Genomic DNA, 17775 nt, shown 5'->3' with positions numbered 1-17775 from the left:
TAAGGACCTCTCCTGATTTTAGGGTGCAGGCTGTTGGGTTTGGATTGAGGGTTGAAAAGAAATTCAGAGGGAGGAGAGGTCATTCAAGGTGGAGGTCACTGAAGCCCCCTAGGGCAGTGCAAAGAAAGGCCTTAGCAGCCAAAGCAGGGTACAGGACTTACCAGCTGACATTTGGGGGAGCACACAGCTACTCCCCCCAGTATCCCCCCAGAGTGCTAGTCTGTCTCGTGCAGAGAACAGGAATGGAAGTGGCTTCTGGGTCTCCTATGCCTGCTTCTTGTCCAGAGATGACTGCCTGAAAAGAACCCATGAGGATATTCCCCAACCCATCTGGTTGCTGGGGGGCCCCAGGCCTCCCCCTGAACTGCTTTGCCACGAGACATGCCTCCCTCCCCGCTCCCCAATGCACAAGATGAATAAGAAACAAATATAAAGGGAGTGAGGGGAGGTAGCAGGGTCTGGATCTGCCTCGTAAGGTGTAGCCAATCACTCCAACCCCTCCACATTTACAGCACCATGTATCCAACACTTAATAAATGCCAGGAACCATTCTAAGACTCATATAGACAAACTCATTTAATCCTCATCACACTAGGAGATTTGTTTTTATATACATATAAAATTTTACTATTCATCCTCATTTTACAGCTGAGGAAACTGAGGCACAGAGAGGTTAATAGAGAGCACAGTGACAGAGCACAGAGTGAGTGAAAGTTCGAGTGGGGTACAGGCCCCACCCCAAACTACAGAGTTGCACCCTTACCCACTGGGCATTCTGCCTCTTATACCCTCATGTCTACCAGGCTTGGCAGGGGAGAGGTAGGGGCAGCTATCAGCAGTCACCTACTCTGGGGAATGCAGGCACTTGACAAACACTTGTGTGCTTCAACCTCAGAAGAGCCCAGGGGAAATGAGCCATGATACTCACTGGCCATGTGGGGAAGCAAGACCAGAGAAGTCTGATCATCTTGTCAAGGCCACACAGCCCAGGAAGGGGTGGAGCTGAAATCCAAACCTTGGCCTGAGCTTACCCTGGCAGGTCTCTCCTTCCCAAACCCCCCTCCCCACCACCACCAAGCTAAAGACCACGGAGACCAGAGGGAGGGAAAGGGAAAATGGGGGTGAGGAGACTGGAGAGGGGCTTCAGAGACAGTTCTCAGGCCTAGCAGCTGCCTTAGGTTCCCTAGGGGTCCAGGGGAACCTCTGGACTTCCCTCGCTTCTTGGGGGACCTCAAGCAGCCAGGTCCCTGGAAATGGATCACCCTTAGGTTCCTGGGGCTTTTAGGGTCTGGAGCAAGGTCCTGTGGGGTCCCCCACCCTGCACGTCTGCTGGCCACCAGGCACCAGGGCAGGATGGGGGGAGGGGGAGGGTTCTGACCCCCTGCATGATCTAGCAGCACCACCTCATCTGTGGACTTGAGCAAACAGGGTCTGGATGGGGGTACCTCACCTCCTCCAGAGAATAAAGGCCACAGACCAGATTGTGGGGTGTGTGAAGTCTGGAGTACATGGGGAGGGCACGGGCTGGGACAGAAATCTGGTCTGCACTCAGTCTGTGCACCCCACCCCCACCCTCCGGCTCTCCTCAGGCCCAGGCTCCACGAGCCCCATGAAAGGGACAAGACGGGGAGATAGCACAGTCCGTGCTTGGGCTAGATGTCCTGCAGGGAAGGGAGCAGACTCGGGACAGGGAGGCCCTAGGGGCTTCACAGGCGCCGCCTATACAGCACAGCCAAGAGCATGGCGAAGAGAGCCCCAGCTGCAGCTGCCCCAAGCCATGGAGCATAGAATCTGGCCGGGACAAACTTGTCCTTGACTGAGGGCTGTGGGGCAGCAGGAGGCCCGGGACTACCCTCTACCAGGTCAATGCTGGGATCCTGGGCCACTTGGATCCTAATGGAATCCACTGACTGGTACTCATTCTCCTCTGGGGCGTTGTCAGGCCCTGCACCCAAGGACTTGCTGCAGCTGAGGGCCAGGTCCGCAGAGCAGCCTGAGAACGGCTCACTGTCCATGTGGGAGACCAGCCGGCCAGGCTTGCTCAGCTCCAACTCGGAGCCCCAGGTGGCAGAGTTGTGGTCTGGCTCAGGCAAGCTGTCTCTGGTGGAGGTGCCTGTGGGCTCTGGAGCCACTGGAGGAGTCTCCTGAGAAAGAAAGGAAGGGCTGGAAGGGACTGGGGATGGCCGGACACCCAAATGGGTGGCCCCATTCCCAGCCAATACATGAACTAACATCTCAACCCTCCAATTCCCAGCCCACAGTATGGGAGGAAGCCACTCTCTCTTGGAGACTCAACCCAATGATGGTGCAGGAGGGCACTGAGAGAGGAGGTGTCCAAGCCTCTGCAGTGGTATCAGTGGTAACTTTCTCCAAGGTACCCCTCTCCCTACTCACTGGCCTGCTTGTGAGCTCACCCCCGCCCTCCTAGAGCCCTTGGCAGTTGTGGCCCCATCCTACTTCAACACTCTGCCAGGGCTGAGGCCATGGAGCAGCCACAGGGTCAGAGGCCTGGCCATGTGCCTAACGGGTCCCTTGGACTTGGTTCTTCCAGGCAGACAACAGGAGCAGGACTAGATGTGCTGGCCCAGAAGGGGCAGCTGTGGGGGGCTGTTGGGTCAGTGCGGCTGTCTCCGGCTGAGACTGCTATCTACAAAGCCCTGATAATGGAAAAGCAGACTGGATATCCTGGGGGTGAAGAGCAAGGATTGAGGCAGACAGGCCATCCAGCTCTATCCCTCACAGTTCCCTCATCTGCAAAATGGTGCTGCTAGGCCTAATGTACGGCTTTGAGCTCTAAACGGGTTGATGCACATGACCAGTGGGGATGGCCGCCACACCCACCCCTCCTAGGAATCCACACTCAAGAGCTCTAATGATTATTAGTACTCTAAAGGATTTGGTGTGGGGTCCAGAAGAGGCCAGATCTCAGCTAACCCTATACCCTTGAAAAGAAGCCCCGGCACAGCCCAGGCTGGAGACAGAGTGGAGACTGGAAAGGGCCCAAGGATAGGGCTCGGGGGGAAAGCCTGGATCACTGGTAGAAGGGCAAAGACTCACCCCTGAGGATATGCTGCTCCTGACGGGGGGCACTGTGTTGGCAGGCACCGTGCTGGGCGCTGTGCTTGTGGACATCCTGTGGTCAGGCACCAAGCCAGTAGGCACCTTGGGTGCCACTGTGCCAGCACGTGTGGAGTTGATAGGCAGTTTGGATGGCGGTAGACTAGTGAGCACGTTAGTAGACATTGTACCAGAAGGTTTCGAGCTGGCAGGCAACTTGGAAGGCATCGTTCTATCAAATGCTGAGTTGGGAGGCACTTTGGAGGGTGCCACGCTGGTGGTCAATGAGCTGGCCAACACCCCGGCCCCAGGGCAGATGGTAGCCTCACCATGGTCACCAGCACCCCCTGAAGAGGCCAAGCCAGGGGAAGAGGAGGAGATGCCAGTAGGCGGAGCTGATACTGAGGGTCCTGGCAAGCGGCTTGCCCTGGGGATGGAACGGGTCAGTGGCTGGAAGGAGACAGATGGAGACACAGGCCCACGGGGTGATGTGAGGCTGGAGGCCATGCCTGCAGGTGGTAAAATAAAAGGGAAAATACAAACCCACAGGACTGTTACCCTAAAAGCACAGTCACCTGGGATCAGAGAGCTGAAGAAGGGTCTCAGTTCCCCAGCTCAAGTCCCTACTGCACCCAGGCCTCCCAACATCCTCCCATGGAGTCTCCACAGTCCCTTTGGTCATTGCTCCCAGGCCCCGAGGTCCAACAGCTGCAGGCGCATCCTCAGCCCTATCTAGCCTTAGTCCTTGACCTAAAGTCAAGTCTGTTCTCTCATAAGAATGAAATGGTTCCTCCCCTTTACAGCATCTAGGAGCTTGAAGATCATTAATTATCCTCTCTTCTTTCTTCTCCTGCCTGGGACACCCCCCTTTCCTCCTGTGTCTGCTCATTAGCTTGGTGGAATTCTGGATGCTCCTCCCTCTGCCACCTTCCCCTCCCCCACCAGTAGGAGCCACCCTGGATCACGGCAAAGGGCAGCACGATGGCTCAGCAGGTGGTAACAGTCCATATAGGCATTTATATCCAGATCCCCCATGGTACTCTGAGAATACACACACCAGGCCCTATGGCTGACAAAGGCCAGAAGTAATTCTGATGTACCACCCCACCCCCACCAAAATCTGACACCACAGAACCTCGTGGGACCTGTATCCACGCATGTATTGAAATCTAAGTGCCCTCTGCCTCCCTGGTCCACAGCAGCATTTCCTGAAAGGTGTCCCATGGCAAGCTGACATTGCAAAGTACAAATGGGTGCTTGGGGAAGAGTTCTGGGGTGAAAGGAGTGGAGGGCACTGAGATGGCTTCTCGGAGCCTTTAACTGTTCAGGTGCCTTGTGGCTGTCCCAGGAGCACCAAAGGCTGGTCAGGCTATAGTGTTACATGGAATACAGTTTAGGAAACAACGGAGCAGAGAGATGCCATCCTGGGAAGTCAGAGTGGACAGCTCTATATTCCCGAGGGTGGGAACTGAGATCTGGTTTTGGGGCCCAGGCCCTTAACTGATGAAAATCATACTTCCTCTGGGGGCTGAGAAGGTTTAGTGATTCATTGGGAGCTAGAGCCCCACTAGGGGTAGGGCAGCACCTAAGGGCTCTAAAGGCCCCTGCCAATAAGTAGCCCAGCTCTTCCACACTGTCCTCCAGGTCCTGGTGAACCCCACAGGGTCCCCTCAGCAGAATCCACAAATGGCCCTAATGCTCTTCCCCTGCCTGTATCCACATCCTCTGCAATGTGACTGTCAGTCCTCTCATCTAGAGACAGAGTCTGTTCCCTACTCCTTGACTCTGGGCTGGCCCCGGGACTTGTTTGGGCCACAGAATGAGGCAGGAGGGAAGACTGCCAGTTTTGAGCCTTTGCCCCAGGAGTCTGCTCTCTCAGAATTCTGCTCAGCTGCCAGGAAACAGACTTGTCTGGTGAAAGATGAGGACTCACTGAAGAGAACCAAGGTGCCCGCCCCGCCCCCCACCCCCTGCCAACAGGCGTAAGTAAGCAGTGCGTACACGGGTGTGTACGCAAGAGGGAATCCAGCCAAGATCCCAAGAACTACCCTGAGCCAGCCTAAATTGCTGACCCACAGAATCACGAGCTAAATAGTCCTATTTTAGGCTACTAAATGTTGGAATGGGTTGTTACGTAGAAAATACTAATACACCCTCAAGGAATTGGGTTGCTCCTGAGGTAAACTCCCTTTATTCCCACCCTCGCCTCCTGTCCAAGGAAGCCAGAGGGGCAACTCTAGTCTTCACCCTCTGGGAGGTCCGAGAGGTCCTATGGCTCCAGGTCACATACGTACCTGCTATGTGGGCACTGCCTGGTTCTGTGTCCTGCTCCTGACACCCACTGGAGGTCAGAGGGCTGAGGGCTGCCATGTCAGAGGAGGGCTCCAGGGGGCCAGCTGGTCTCCTCAGGACAGTCCCAGAACTGGGTGTCTGTGGGACTTTCTTTGAACTCTGCAAGAGGGAAAATGGAAATGAGGCAGCTGCTTCTCCCAGGAGCAGGCATCTCCCACTGGCCTCAGCCTGTGCCATGGACCACAGAAACCAGGGAAGCCCCTCGCCCCGGCTTTGATCATTGCCAGACCCTCTGTCCACAGGAACGTACCTTACAGAGAACACACACCAGCCCATGGGGAGTCTCTATTCATCTGCCTGGCCCTATCAAATGTCCCCCTCTCTGAGGCTACTGCACAGACCCCTTTCTTGGGCTTCAAGTCCATGGTCTGGTGTCTCCTGAACACCCTGCTGCCTGCTCATCACATCTCAATAGAATCAGTAATTTTCGCCCTGAACTTGACTTTACTGGCAATAATTACTCCATCTACCCTCTACCCCATCACCTCCTCCTTCCCCAGTACTCCTCCAGTGGTCATTCTCTGGTCCTTCGATCCAGCTCAACATCTCACACGGACCACTTCAAAGACCTCCATACTGTGACCTCACAGCTGGTTGATAAGAGGGTTGGGGGTTGCCATAGGGTGAAGCCCTAGTCAGCAGTCTGAGAGCTGGTTTGGGGCATATCTCCATTGGGGGAGCCCTTAGGTTCTGAGCAGAGGTTAGGCATGACTTGTGGTGGGGGCAGAAGAGAGCTTCTAGAAGCTGGGCAGACAAGAACACAAAAGCAGGGGTCCAGACTAGGCGTGAGAACACACCTCTCCTAGGGACCCTGGTGGCTCAGTGTCCTGGACAGGCATGGGGAAACTTGACTCCTCCTCTCTGTAGCCGTTGTGGGGGGCGCTGGGGGCCATGGCAGGTGTGGAGGGCCCTGGAACCTCAGCAGGAGCTAACTGTGGCTCCAGTGGGGCTGGGGGGCAGTTCTTCGGGACCCCTGGAAGACAAAGATACAGTGATGTCAAGGAGGAGTCAGAGGAACTCCCAGTGACAGGAGAGGCCTGGATGCTCCTGGACCCCCAGAGCCGTGACTATAGGCCCCCCCACAGCTCCAAAAGCTGTCCTGAGGGGGGATGTACTCCTTAGAAGAGACAAGATTCACTGAGTGGGAGGCAGGAAGGAGAGAGGAGGTAGGGAGGACAAAGACAAGAAGAGGGAGAAGGAGTAGAAGGGTAGAAGAGAAGGGAATGGGGGTGGGGAGCATGCGGGGCACCTCACAGGCCTCTCACAACCCAGACTGGGTCAGCAGTCACCACTTCTCTGTCCCTCAGCACTCTGGAACCCAGTGGCTTTCTTCTCTTCCTTGTAGGCGGTTGTCACCCCTAACTAACCCCTGACCTGATGCTGTTTCCTCAGAAAGAAGGGAGGAAAAAAAGAAAGCAAATGGCGGGGGGAGGGGGGGAGTAGGGCTGTTCTAAGGCTTTAAATCTGAGCAGTGTCTCAGGAGTCGTCTCTAGTCTAAAACATACATAGGGCTGGCTTGAGTTTTCTTCCTGTCTTGTCCCCTCAGACCTGACCTGACCAGATCCCTCCGGGCACTCAACCTGGCAGGGAGCATTGAAAGGGAGCTGAGGAGTAACTGGGCAGCTGGAGTGGGGGACCTAGAAGGCTCCAGGAGATGCTAGGGGGAGAGGAAGAGATGAGGGAAAGGAAGAAGGAACCCATGAGGGAGAAAGAGGAGACATGAAACGGAGGAAGAGAAGAGAGGAATGGAGAGAGGGAAGGTGAACTGAGGGAGAAGACAGGAAGTGGGAAAGGAATGGGAGGCAAATGTCACAGCCACACAGATTAGAAGGCCCACTTGCTGAGCACACGGGAGGCACCCAGTCCCAGCTAAGCACTCAACATGCCACCCACTGTCCCATGGTATCCACCACAGCCCTATGACGTAGATGTCTGGCCATTAACCCCATTTTACAGAGAAGAAGACTGAGGCTTAGGGAAATTAAGGCACTTCACCAAAGGGACATGGCTAACAAGAGGCTAAGCTGGGATCGACACCCAGGTTTGTCCACTGCCCAGGAGTGATGGGAGGGAAGGGGGCAGTGGAAGGCAGGAGGTACAGGGGTGAGGGGACAGACAGAGTGGAGGCCAGGGGAACGACAGGGGTTCCATGAGGAGGGCCAGGGCAAGAAGCTCACCGGGCAGGTTGCTCTGGTAGACAGAGGCCACTTCGTCAGCAAGACCAGCCAGCTCACAGATCCTCAGGGCCTTGATGAAGGATTCCACCCAGCCAGTCCGCCGCCGAAGGCTGTTGAAGAGCTCCCAGAGGGTGCCCTGGTTCCCCCAGAGCTGGTAGTAGGCCCGCAGTCGGTCCTGGAACACAGCCAGATGCCCTGTTCAAGCCAGGTGGCCCTGGACCCTTCCCCACTCAGGGACAGCTGCAGAGAGAGACACCAAGTAGCCACAAGAGTGCGGCAGCCATGCAAAACCAGGTCAGAGCCCAGGACAAGGCCAGTGTCTGGGCCCAAGTGTAAAGGCAGCTTCCAGGAAGTAGGCTTTTAGTGTGTGCCACGCTCTGAGCTCAGGGCTGTGTGTGAATTATCTTAATGCCATGACCCCTACTCTACTGGTGAGGAACCTGGCAGTTCCTCAGTTTATGCAGCCCCCAAAGCAAAAAGAAAGGGTTTGGATTAGCAGAGGAGGAAAAGGGTGCATAGGGAACAGGAGACGAAAGGAGGCAAAAGGAGAAGAGAGGCAGCTGACCTAAGAATCGGGAGGATGGGGAATCTCGGGGCGGCAAAGGTTTTAAATCTCACATACAGACTGAATTCCCACATTCAGACAAGCAACCAGACAGCAGAAACGAAAAGCCACAGAAAACATTTACTGCAGAACTGGTCACAAGGCATCCCCACAAGCCCCCAAATGCAAGGCAGGAGGGCAGGGGCAGACCTTGTCAGCCACAGGCCTGCTCCACCGCTACGGCCACCTCACCACTGCCACCTCAGCCGCATTGAGGCAGCAGAGGGCCCGGGCCATCTGGGAGCAGCTGAAACTGGGAGGCGGCTGGCCCGGCTTCACTTGGGGCCACAGCCAGTTCTAATAGATGAGGGTGGTCTGGCTCCCATGAACCCTCAAAACTGAGCCCTGGACTCCCTGCCAGGACAGAGCTCCATGACAAGGAGAACAGAATCAAAACTGAGGAGGAGTAATGACAAGACAGACTGAAGAAAAGGAAGGTTCCCACCGAAGCAGAATGGGGATTGAAGCCCAGAAATCTCAGGCAGCTGGCACCATATTTTTTAGCACTACACCAAATGGACACGAGAGGGCGCTCAGCCATGTTGGAAAGGCCATCCTGACCCACCCTTGATTCAGCAAGTTAGAGAAGCGTCAAGGTCAGGAAGCAGGATGCAGACAATAACCAAGAAGGAAGGAGTTGGCCCTGGCTTTGGGTGAAGCTCTGAACCCCCAGCCTGCCCCAAGTCAGTGGCTGGCTGTCATGCCCCAGCTCACCTGGTCACTTATTGTGAGGCAGGACAGATAAGGCAGAATCTCCAGAACATGAATATGACCAAAATTGCTGTAATGGTGGCGGATATACTCGTAAGTCTTGTCCTCAGCAAACGTCATCGCTGTCCAGGTTCTGAAGTGACAGAGGGCACTGGCCCAAAAAAGGATGGGCTGAGAGGGGAAAAAAGACTGGAAGAAAACACACCACATATGGCAACAGAGTTGGGAGTGGGATCGGACAAAAGGCAATTACTTCTTTCTTTCTCAACTCTTTGGAATGTTTTACTTCTTTCTTTAATCATCCAATTTTATTACTGCCCAAGTCCAGAGGCCCTCAAAAAATAAAAAATGAATTGATGAACAAAAGAAATAAGATCCAGAAGATCTAGGCCCCATTTCTGTCTTGTAGGTTGGTTGGTATTGTGGAGAGTTCTGACTCCCTGCCATTGTCCTAAGGTCTGTATGTGCCCCTCGTTGCTGAAAGCAAGAAGTGCTACTTCTTTGGGGTGTACTGGGGGGAAGCCCAAAAGGATAATAATAAGATAATCCTACTTTAAAGGTGAAGAAAATGAAGTACCAAGAATAAGGGCTTGCTAGTTAGTGGAAAATTATCAGGCTCCAGGATCAGGTTCTTTCCAGAACATGATTGCAGGCCCACCATTAAAGCTTGCCACATACATGTTCTTAGGGTAGGAGGCTGAGTTCCAATCACTATGTGTGATCTGGGGCAAATTACCAATCTTTTCCAGGCTTGTCTTCACCCCTAAAATGGCTCAGAGAGCTTATTTTGACAACACAATAGTTCAACCTAGTAAACTTGACATTTACAAGCGCCTCAATTACAAGCAATTGCCTTAAGTAGCACTTACCACAATTTGCAATTATAGATGGGGCTGTCTGCAAATTTCTTACCTGCTTCCCCCCTCAGGGAGAGCTGTAGGGAGTAAGAGGGATAAGATCTCTGCCATCATCCAATTTATATTCTATTGAGGTGGGACAGATGACAAATCAGTAAGTATACATATAAATAAAAATTCCAAACAATAATCAAGGTTATAAAGAAAATAAAGCAGGATAAGAAGACAGAACTCCTGTAGAAGGGCATGCTGCCTAGGCAGAGTTGGTCAGGAAGTCTTTCTGGATTAATGACATTTGAGATGAGCCATTCTGGACTGTGAGATCAGTGTTTTGGGCAGAGGGCACAGCAAATTAGAAGTCCTCAGGTGGAAACAAGCTTGGCATGTTTAAAGAACAGAAATCAGTTCCGGGTGGTCCAGGTTTAAAAAACTAGGGGAGGGGCTGAGATCAAGGTCAAGGAGGTTGGGAGTGGTGGCTTATGGGGGCGTTGCAGGAAAAGACTTTGAGTTTTGGGTTTACTTTTTTCTCTCTAGAGTGAAATGGGGAGCCATAGGAGGCTTCTGAGCAAGGAAGGGAGAGGATTTGACTTATGTTAAAGACCTCCCTCGTAGTTGTGAGGAGCTAGACTGTGGAGGGACCAGGATGGAAGCAAGAAGACAAATCAGGAGGCTAAAGCAGGGAGCCACGTGAAGGGTATGGCCAGAATGCCAACCATGGAGGTGGTGAGAGGTGGCTGGATTCCTAGTGTGTTGTGCATGTGGGAGGTGAAGAAGGGAGAAGAATCAAGGATGATTCCTCAGGCACTAGGTGCATGGATAGTGCCATTTTCCAAGCCAGAAAATCTGGTGGGCAAGTTGTGGCACAGAGAGGACTCCAAAGATCCATTCTGAAAAAGCTTAAGAGGCTACTAGATGTCCAAGTGGATTTTCTGGGAAGGAAGGGATCAGAAAAGGGAGGGCCAGGTGGTGTCAGTCTTGGGTGGGACTCTAGGAGGCAGTGCTGCAGAGCACAGCTGAGCTGCCAGTCCCTCACCACATGGGAAATGGGGCGACAGTCCTGTCTACCGGCCTCAGAGCCTCATGTTGCCTGCCTCCCTTGTCAGCCACCAGGTGCTACATTCCTGGTGGGGCAAGCGTTAATGACAGAGGTCAAGAGGATCAAGGAGGTGGGGTGGGAGTCCTCTGAGCCTTCAGGAGATGAGCAAAGAACAACTCTATGGTGACAAAATGACCCTTTTCTCCTTCTTTCCCATGGCATCCAGGGAGGTACCAGGACAGAATCAGGTAACACATTCTTCTGCACCTGAGCCTCAGCCCTCAGTAACACAGTTTGGGGAGTATGGAAATATAACATGCTCCAACCAAAAAGAAAGGAAGCCCACATTTGTTCACATATTGATGGTCCACTTAGGCAAGCACATCCTGGGTTTCTTTCATTTAGGAGAGGAGAAATGATGCCAGGTTGCACAAGCAGACCGGTGATCCTGACAGGATTTGAACCCAGGACTTGTTGCCTCCTTGCAGCTCACCATACATCTTGCAGAACATGGGGGCAGCTGCAGCAAGTGAGACTCACAGTACTAGAGGGACCAAGGCCACTGTCTGGGTGAGGGGGGTCACTGGGTGAGGGTGCCCCTGGGAGACTGCAATATTTAGTCCTTGTCTTGTGCGAAATGGACATCGTTCCGACAAGGCTGAGAGCATTCTAACCTGCCCTCTACAGCAGTCGCAGTTCTCAGGTAACTGACTATCCTTCTAGAAGTTATTGAGGCTCCACAGCGTGCAGGAGAACGTGGTTGTTTGCTGTGTTGTGGTGGTGGGTTGTTTTGTTTTGTTTTGTTTTTTCGATGTTTTCTTAGCACCTCCTTGTGGCCTCAGAGAAGAAGGGCGGACCAACGTTGCAAGGAGAATTTCCTACCCGACAGCCTCGGAGGCTCTGAGTGCGTCCCGGAAAGAAATAATCTTCGGGCCCAGAGGGGCGAGGCCTCACTGCTTTGGCTAGGATTCCTGGATGGGACCAGGCCCGCGGAGGATGAGAGGCTGTTCTGAGCAGGTGTCATCACCGAGAACTGTAAAGATCTCGGGGAGGGCGGCGGCCCTGGCCCCTAGGCGCGGCCGCGGCTCGGGAGGTTGGCCCATCGCGGCTAGGCCTCGTCCCAGGGTCACCCTCGGCCTGCCGGTGCGGCTGGAGGACCTCAGCTGCTTGTGCCTGCCTCCTTCCGGCCCAACCTCCCCTCCAGTGCCAGCAGACGCCCGGCGACACCCCGGGTGCTGGCTGAGGCTCGTGGAGCCCTCGCTGCCGCGAACCGCGTGTGCCCTTAAGACCAGCCCTTCCCCAGACCCGCGCGGCCAGACCTGTCCCCGGAACCCCGTGCGCCCCAGACCCCGTGCGCCCGGGCGCACTCCGAGTCCCACTCGGCTTCTGCCGCCGCTGGCCACCTTCCGGGGAGGCGTCCGCGCGTCCTGAGCCGACGGGACCGAGCGCCCGGGGAGGCTATCTTACCTCGGGTTGCCACGACACGCCGACAGGCCGACCTCCCGGGACAGTCCGGAACCCTCCCCTACAGGGGAGGGGGAGGGTGGGGAGGGGCGGGACCGCGCGGCCATTGGCCAACGGCGGGGCGGGGCTTCGCGGCCAGCCCGAGCCCCTGGGCGGCGGGGGTGGGTGCTTGGCCTTGGCTTGGGGGCCTGGACTTGTCGGACGGGTGCACCGGACCGACCTAGGTTCCTGCTGGGGCGCAAAAGATAAAATTATTTTCTTTCCGTGTTTGTCTCGGGAAACTTCTAGGAGAAATCCAGAGTCTGGCCAGAATCCAAGTGGATGGCTGATCTCGGAGTCAGTGGTCCCTATGCTTCCTACTCCTCCTACCCAGTAATTTGAGGAGTGAAGGTCTTTATGTCGTTTGCACCTGGGCGCCCAGGGCCTGGCACACAGTTAGTGCTCAATAAATATCGGGTGACACCAAAGTTCGCATGGGCGCGACGCCAATGCTGGGCCTGAGGAAGCAGGATCACGGTGGACGGAGGCTGGGTAGGTGGGAGCAGGGCAGGGGCGCCACTGTGGGCTTGCCCAGCCTTCTGGGTGTGGTTCTTGACTGCTGTGTGGGAAAGGCCTCTGCCCACGGGTCTGGGGCAGGTACCTCCCCACAGTGCTCGACAACTGCCTGACCCTTCCTCTGCTTCCGGTAGAGGCCAGCAATTATTGAGCCCCCACTGTGCTCCAGGTACAGGCTTGAAGCCTTATACCTTAAGAGTCCACTAAATACTCTCACAATAACTGGGCAGAGATTTATTTTTCCTGTTTTAAAGAGCGATTAAAAGATTTCAGAAAATGTTTGGCAGTTCTTACTAAAGTGAAACATGCCAACCCTATCACCCAGCCACCACTCCTGGCTGTGTGTCCATCTAAAACCATGCACAATATAGGACACCTGGGTGGCTCAGTAGGTTGAGCATCCGACTTGGCTCCGGTCATGATAATGATCTCATAGTTTGTGGGTTTGAGCCTCCCACCCCGCTCTGTGTTGACAGCTCAGAGCCTGGAGCCTGCTTCAGATTCTGTGTCTCTCTCTCTCTCTGCCCTTCCCTTGTTCATACTCTGTCCCTCTCTCTCTCTCAAAAATAAACATAAAAAAATAAAAAAATTTAAAAACATGCACAATAGCTAATGTTCCTAGTGGTTTTGTTCACAATAGGCAAACTCTGAAAACAACCCAAAGGTCCATCAGCAGGAGAATGAGGAAACAAACTGGTGTGCTCACATTATGGAATAGTATACAGCAGTGAAAAAGAGCAATCGGTTAATACACATAACATGGATGAATCTCACCAGGATAAATGGGCACCATGGCTAACTAAGCACAAAGAGTACATGCTATCTGTTCCTCCAGTTGCAAGGTAAAGCAAGGTTCAAAAACAGGCAAATCTCATCTACATAAATAGAAATCATTCACTGGTTACTTCTGTGGTGGGGTACATGGGAACCCTTGCAGGGGATGGAAACTTCTGTATCTTGATGTGAGTGGTGGGTACATGGGTTTGTGCATATACAAAACTTCATCAGCTGTACACTTAGGATTGTCACGCTTTATACTACAACTTGAAAATGAAAGAATGACAACTGAGGAGTTAAGAGGTTTGGCCGAGATCACACGGAAATGCCTGAGTACATACCTGTCTCCAAAGCCAGTCCTCCCAAACTAGATCACGGGAAAATGCCTGAACACTTTCAGATGAGATTTTATTACTTTGTTGGGATATTTCACAACATTCAGCATTTACAAAAATGTTGTTAATGTCACATCTGAACTCAACTAACTGTAATAAAGCCAGCTCTGCTTTGTTTAGCCAAGGCAGAGTGAATGCCGATTGGTTCAAGAATTACTCCTTCCTGCTACCTACTCCAAATCCATGATCTCGTATCTAATTCTTGCAGGAACAACATTGGAAGTGTGGTGACTGGCTTCCAAATGCAGTTGCATCCCTGTCTCTACATTTGTCTGGACATCCCAGGACATTAAAAAAAAAAAAAAAATACAGCTTCTTCAAAAACACAATGAGGTATTATCTTAGTCCTTTGGGCTGCTATAACAAAAATACCATACACTGGATGGCTCACAACAAACATTTAGGTCTCAGTTCTGGAGGCTGGGAAGTACAAGATCAAGGTGCCAGCACATTTAGTGTCTGATAAGGGCCCATTTGCTTCTTCACAGACAATCTTCTTGTTGTGTCGTCACATGTTGGAAGGGGCAAGGGAGCTCTCTGGGGTCCCTTTTAAAAGAGCACTAATTCTATTCGTGAGTGCTTCACCCTTATGGCCCAAATCACCTCCCAAAGATACCACCTCCAAATACCATCACACTGGAGATTAGGTTTCAAAATATGAATGGGAAGAAACATAAACCTTTGGTTTATAGCAGATATAAATGTTTAGGATGGCTATTATAAGACAAACAAATGGAAAATGACAAGTGTTGGCAAGGATATGGAGAAATTGGAACCCTTGTACATTACTGGTGGGAATGTGAAATGGTACAGCTGCTGTGGAAAACAGTATGGCAGCTCCTCGAAAATTCAAAAATAGAATTACGACATGATCCAGCAAGTCTGCTTCTGGATACATACCAAAGAAATGAACGCATATATGTATACACACATCCATAACCAAAAGGTAGAAGCAACCCAAATGTCTACTGATGGATGAATGGATAAACAAAATGTGGTATGTACATATAACAGAATAGTACTCATCCTTAAAACGGAAGGAAATTCTAACACATACTATAACATGGATGAACTTCGAAAACATTATGCTAAGTTAAACAAGCCAGTCACGAAATGACAAATATTGTATGATTCCACACACGTGAGGTATCTAGGATAGTCAAACTCATAGTGCCAGAAAGTAGAGTAGTCGTTTCTAGGAGCTTGGGGCGATGGAGAATGAAGAGTTAGTGTTCAGTGGGTAGAGAGTTTCAGTTGGGGAAGATGAAAAAGTTCTGGGGATGGATGGTAGTGATGGATGCACAACTATGTGAATGTACTTACTGCCAATGAAATGTACACTTAAAAATGGTTAAAATGGTAAATTTTATGTTATGTATATGTTACCACAATGAAAATCCTGGTCTAGGTCGTCTTCTTCCACCTTTTATCTGGGTCCCACATCATCTCATCTATGATATGCTTGCCAAAATTCATAATCCGAAGCCAATCACAAAGAAATGTCAAACAAACCCCAAATGAGGGACATTCAACATTTGTCCAGTTCAATACATTAGCCATTTTGCACAGTAGCCATTTCCTACAAATTAAATAAAATGTAAAACTCAGTTCCTCAGCCCCACTAGCCACATTTCAAATGCTATTTTTGTATGGCTAATAGCTGTCATGTTGTACAGCACAGATACTGTGCGTTTCTATCACTAGTGATCTACACAATAACTCTCCAAAAATGTCAAGGCCATGGAAAGACAGGGAGAGACTGAGGAACTATTCCTGATTAAACAAGAATAAAGAGACGTAACAACTGAAAGCAATGTGGGATCCTGAATCAGACCCCAAAACAGAAGAAAAAGGGGCACCTGGGTAGCCAGAGCGTCCGACTTTGGCTCAGATCATCTCACAGTGTGTGGGTTCGAGCCCCACGTCGGGCTCTGTGCTGATAGCTCAGAGCCTAGAGCCTGCTTCAGATTCTGTGTCTCCCTGTCTCTGCCCCTCCCCTGCTTGTGCTCTGTCTCAAAAATAAACAAATAAACATTAAAAAAAAAGAAAAAAGGACATTGGTAGGATAACTGAGGAAATTTTACTAAGGCTTGGATTAGTTAGTAATATTCTATCTGTATTAAATTTCTGGTTTTGATCATCGTACTGTGGCTATGTAAGATGTAAATATTTTATTATTTTTGCAACTGTTTTGTAAGTCTGAAATTATTTCAAAATGAAAAAATTTTAAATGAAATAAAATTTAAAATCATTTAGACCCTATCTGGCTATTTATATCAATTACCTCTTACTGTTGACTGCATTCTGCCCTATTTCATGAGTAGAGTTCTTTTTTTTTTTAAGTTTTTATTTAAATTCCAGTTCATTAACATACAGTGTTATATTAGCTTCAGGTGTACAATGTAGTGATTCAACACTTCTATACATTACTCAGTACTCATCAAAATAAGTGTGCTCTTAATCCCCATTACCTATATCACCCATCCCCCCCTCCCTCTGGTAACCAGCAATTTGTTCTCTATAGTTAAAAGTCTGTTTCTAGGTTTCTCTCTCTCTCTCTCTCTCTCTCTCTCTCTCTCTCTCTCTTTCTCCATGAGTAGTTTATTGATCACTGTCTATTTATTAGTGGAAGGGCAAGAGAGTAATCTATATCCCAGGTACCACCCCCCTCCAGTGAGGGCCTTTGGAGTACTCCTCCCCTTTAAAGCTCATAACCTAACAGGTGGCCCAAGTCCCCAGGCCAGTGCTCCAAGGAGGGCTGTGACTCACATGTGATGATTCAGCAACCACCAGCTCACGTTTCCCCCCAGAGAGCACAGTCAGAACCAGAGAATAGTGACCGAGGGCCCCCAAAACAGAAATGTTCTCATGTCTGAGTCCCTTCAGGGAACTCTCCAAGACTGAAAAATAAAGTATAAACCCAGCTTTTACAACCTTGTTTCAGATAAGTTTTTAAACTGTTATTATTTAAACTATTTTATTTTTCACACTGCCAATTTCATTACCAAAAAATTAATTTATTTTCAATAAAGCTGGAGGAAAATTATATGCTTGTATACATGATATGGGGAAAACCAGAAATGCCTGATGAAGAAAACCAAAATCTACTCATAAGGCTACTACTCAAGAAAAATTGCTAGCGACACTCCGGTGTCTTTTCTTCTAGTATTTTCTTTTCTAAAATAATGGGCCTCTGAGTCCTCTGGCTTCCAGAGGAAGCCTTGACCAACCACATGAGATCTCTGGACATAACAGGGTCTGGTAGGAGCTCACCTTACCTCTCAGTGGTCTCAGAAGAGGGCTTGGTCCATGTCAGCTTGTGAGTCAGTCCCTCCTGCAGGGGGCTCCTCCAGGCCTTAGCCCCCATGGTCAGCACGGCCTCCTCACCAACCTCAGGGCATTGTGTTGCTGGTCACCTGCCACTCAGGGACTGCTGTCTCACCCTTCCTTCTGAGAACCACTGACGTAAGTTGCTTGGCAGCAGACATTTACTGAAATTTGTGGGAAAACAAGCAAATGAATAAATACATGGGCAGGACACAGCTTCCAAGTTGCCAGAGTTCCTAAAATTCACAGGCCTCCCGCAAACAGGAGCCTTCCCCCTGACCACATCCCTCCATGGCTCCAGCTTCCTGCCACACAGCTGGTGCCTTGCTTGCTTTCAGCCCCTTTTGCAGTCTGTTGTCATAGGGTCCCTCCCCTAGAATCTGGAACTCAGTGCAGAAAACAGAAACCACTATAGTTATTTTGTGCATGAAGGGTTTTTTGTTTGTTTGTTTTTGAGAGAGAG

The 17775-nt window shown here is 51.1% G+C and overlaps 1 protein-coding gene across 8 annotated transcripts; it reads right to left on the bottom strand.

Annotated features, from left to right (window-relative positions):
• Window positions 1-599: 599 nt before the first annotated feature.
• MAVS (mitochondrial antiviral signaling protein) lies at window positions 600-17471 on the bottom strand. 8 transcript variants are annotated; one of them, XM_043602812.1, is made up of 8 exons: window positions 11141-12303; window positions 9814-9884; window positions 8905-9052; window positions 7587-7761; window positions 6207-6382; window positions 5352-5508; window positions 3058-3566; window positions 600-2144 (listed from the first exon to the last, which is right to left on the bottom strand). In XM_043602812.1, the coding sequence occupies exons 2-8, from the start codon at window positions 9870-9872 to the stop codon at window positions 1707-1709; spliced, it is 1662 nt and encodes a 553-aa protein (XP_043458747.1). In that variant the 5' UTR covers window positions 9873-9884; window positions 11141-12303; the 3' UTR covers window positions 600-1706. The 8 variants fall into 8 exon arrangements, with proteins under 8 accessions (XP_043458747.1, XP_043458748.1, XP_043458749.1 ...); XM_043602813.1 differs by lacking the exons at window positions 9814-9884; window positions 11141-12303 and adding an exon at window positions 17264-17471 and having other exon boundaries at window positions 8905-9090; XM_043602814.1 differs by lacking the exon at window positions 9814-9884 and having other exon boundaries at window positions 8905-9090; window positions 12262-12335.
• Between the last annotated feature and the right edge of the window lie 304 nt (window positions 17472-17775).

This window comes from Prionailurus bengalensis, chromosome A3 (genome assembly GCF_016509475.1).
Source record: "Prionailurus bengalensis isolate Pbe53 chromosome A3, Fcat_Pben_1.1_paternal_pri, whole genome shotgun sequence".
In the NCBI taxonomy this organism is placed as follows: domain Eukaryota; kingdom Metazoa; phylum Chordata; class Mammalia; order Carnivora; family Felidae; genus Prionailurus; species Prionailurus bengalensis.
This window is presented reverse-complemented; position numbering and strand designations above follow the sequence as displayed.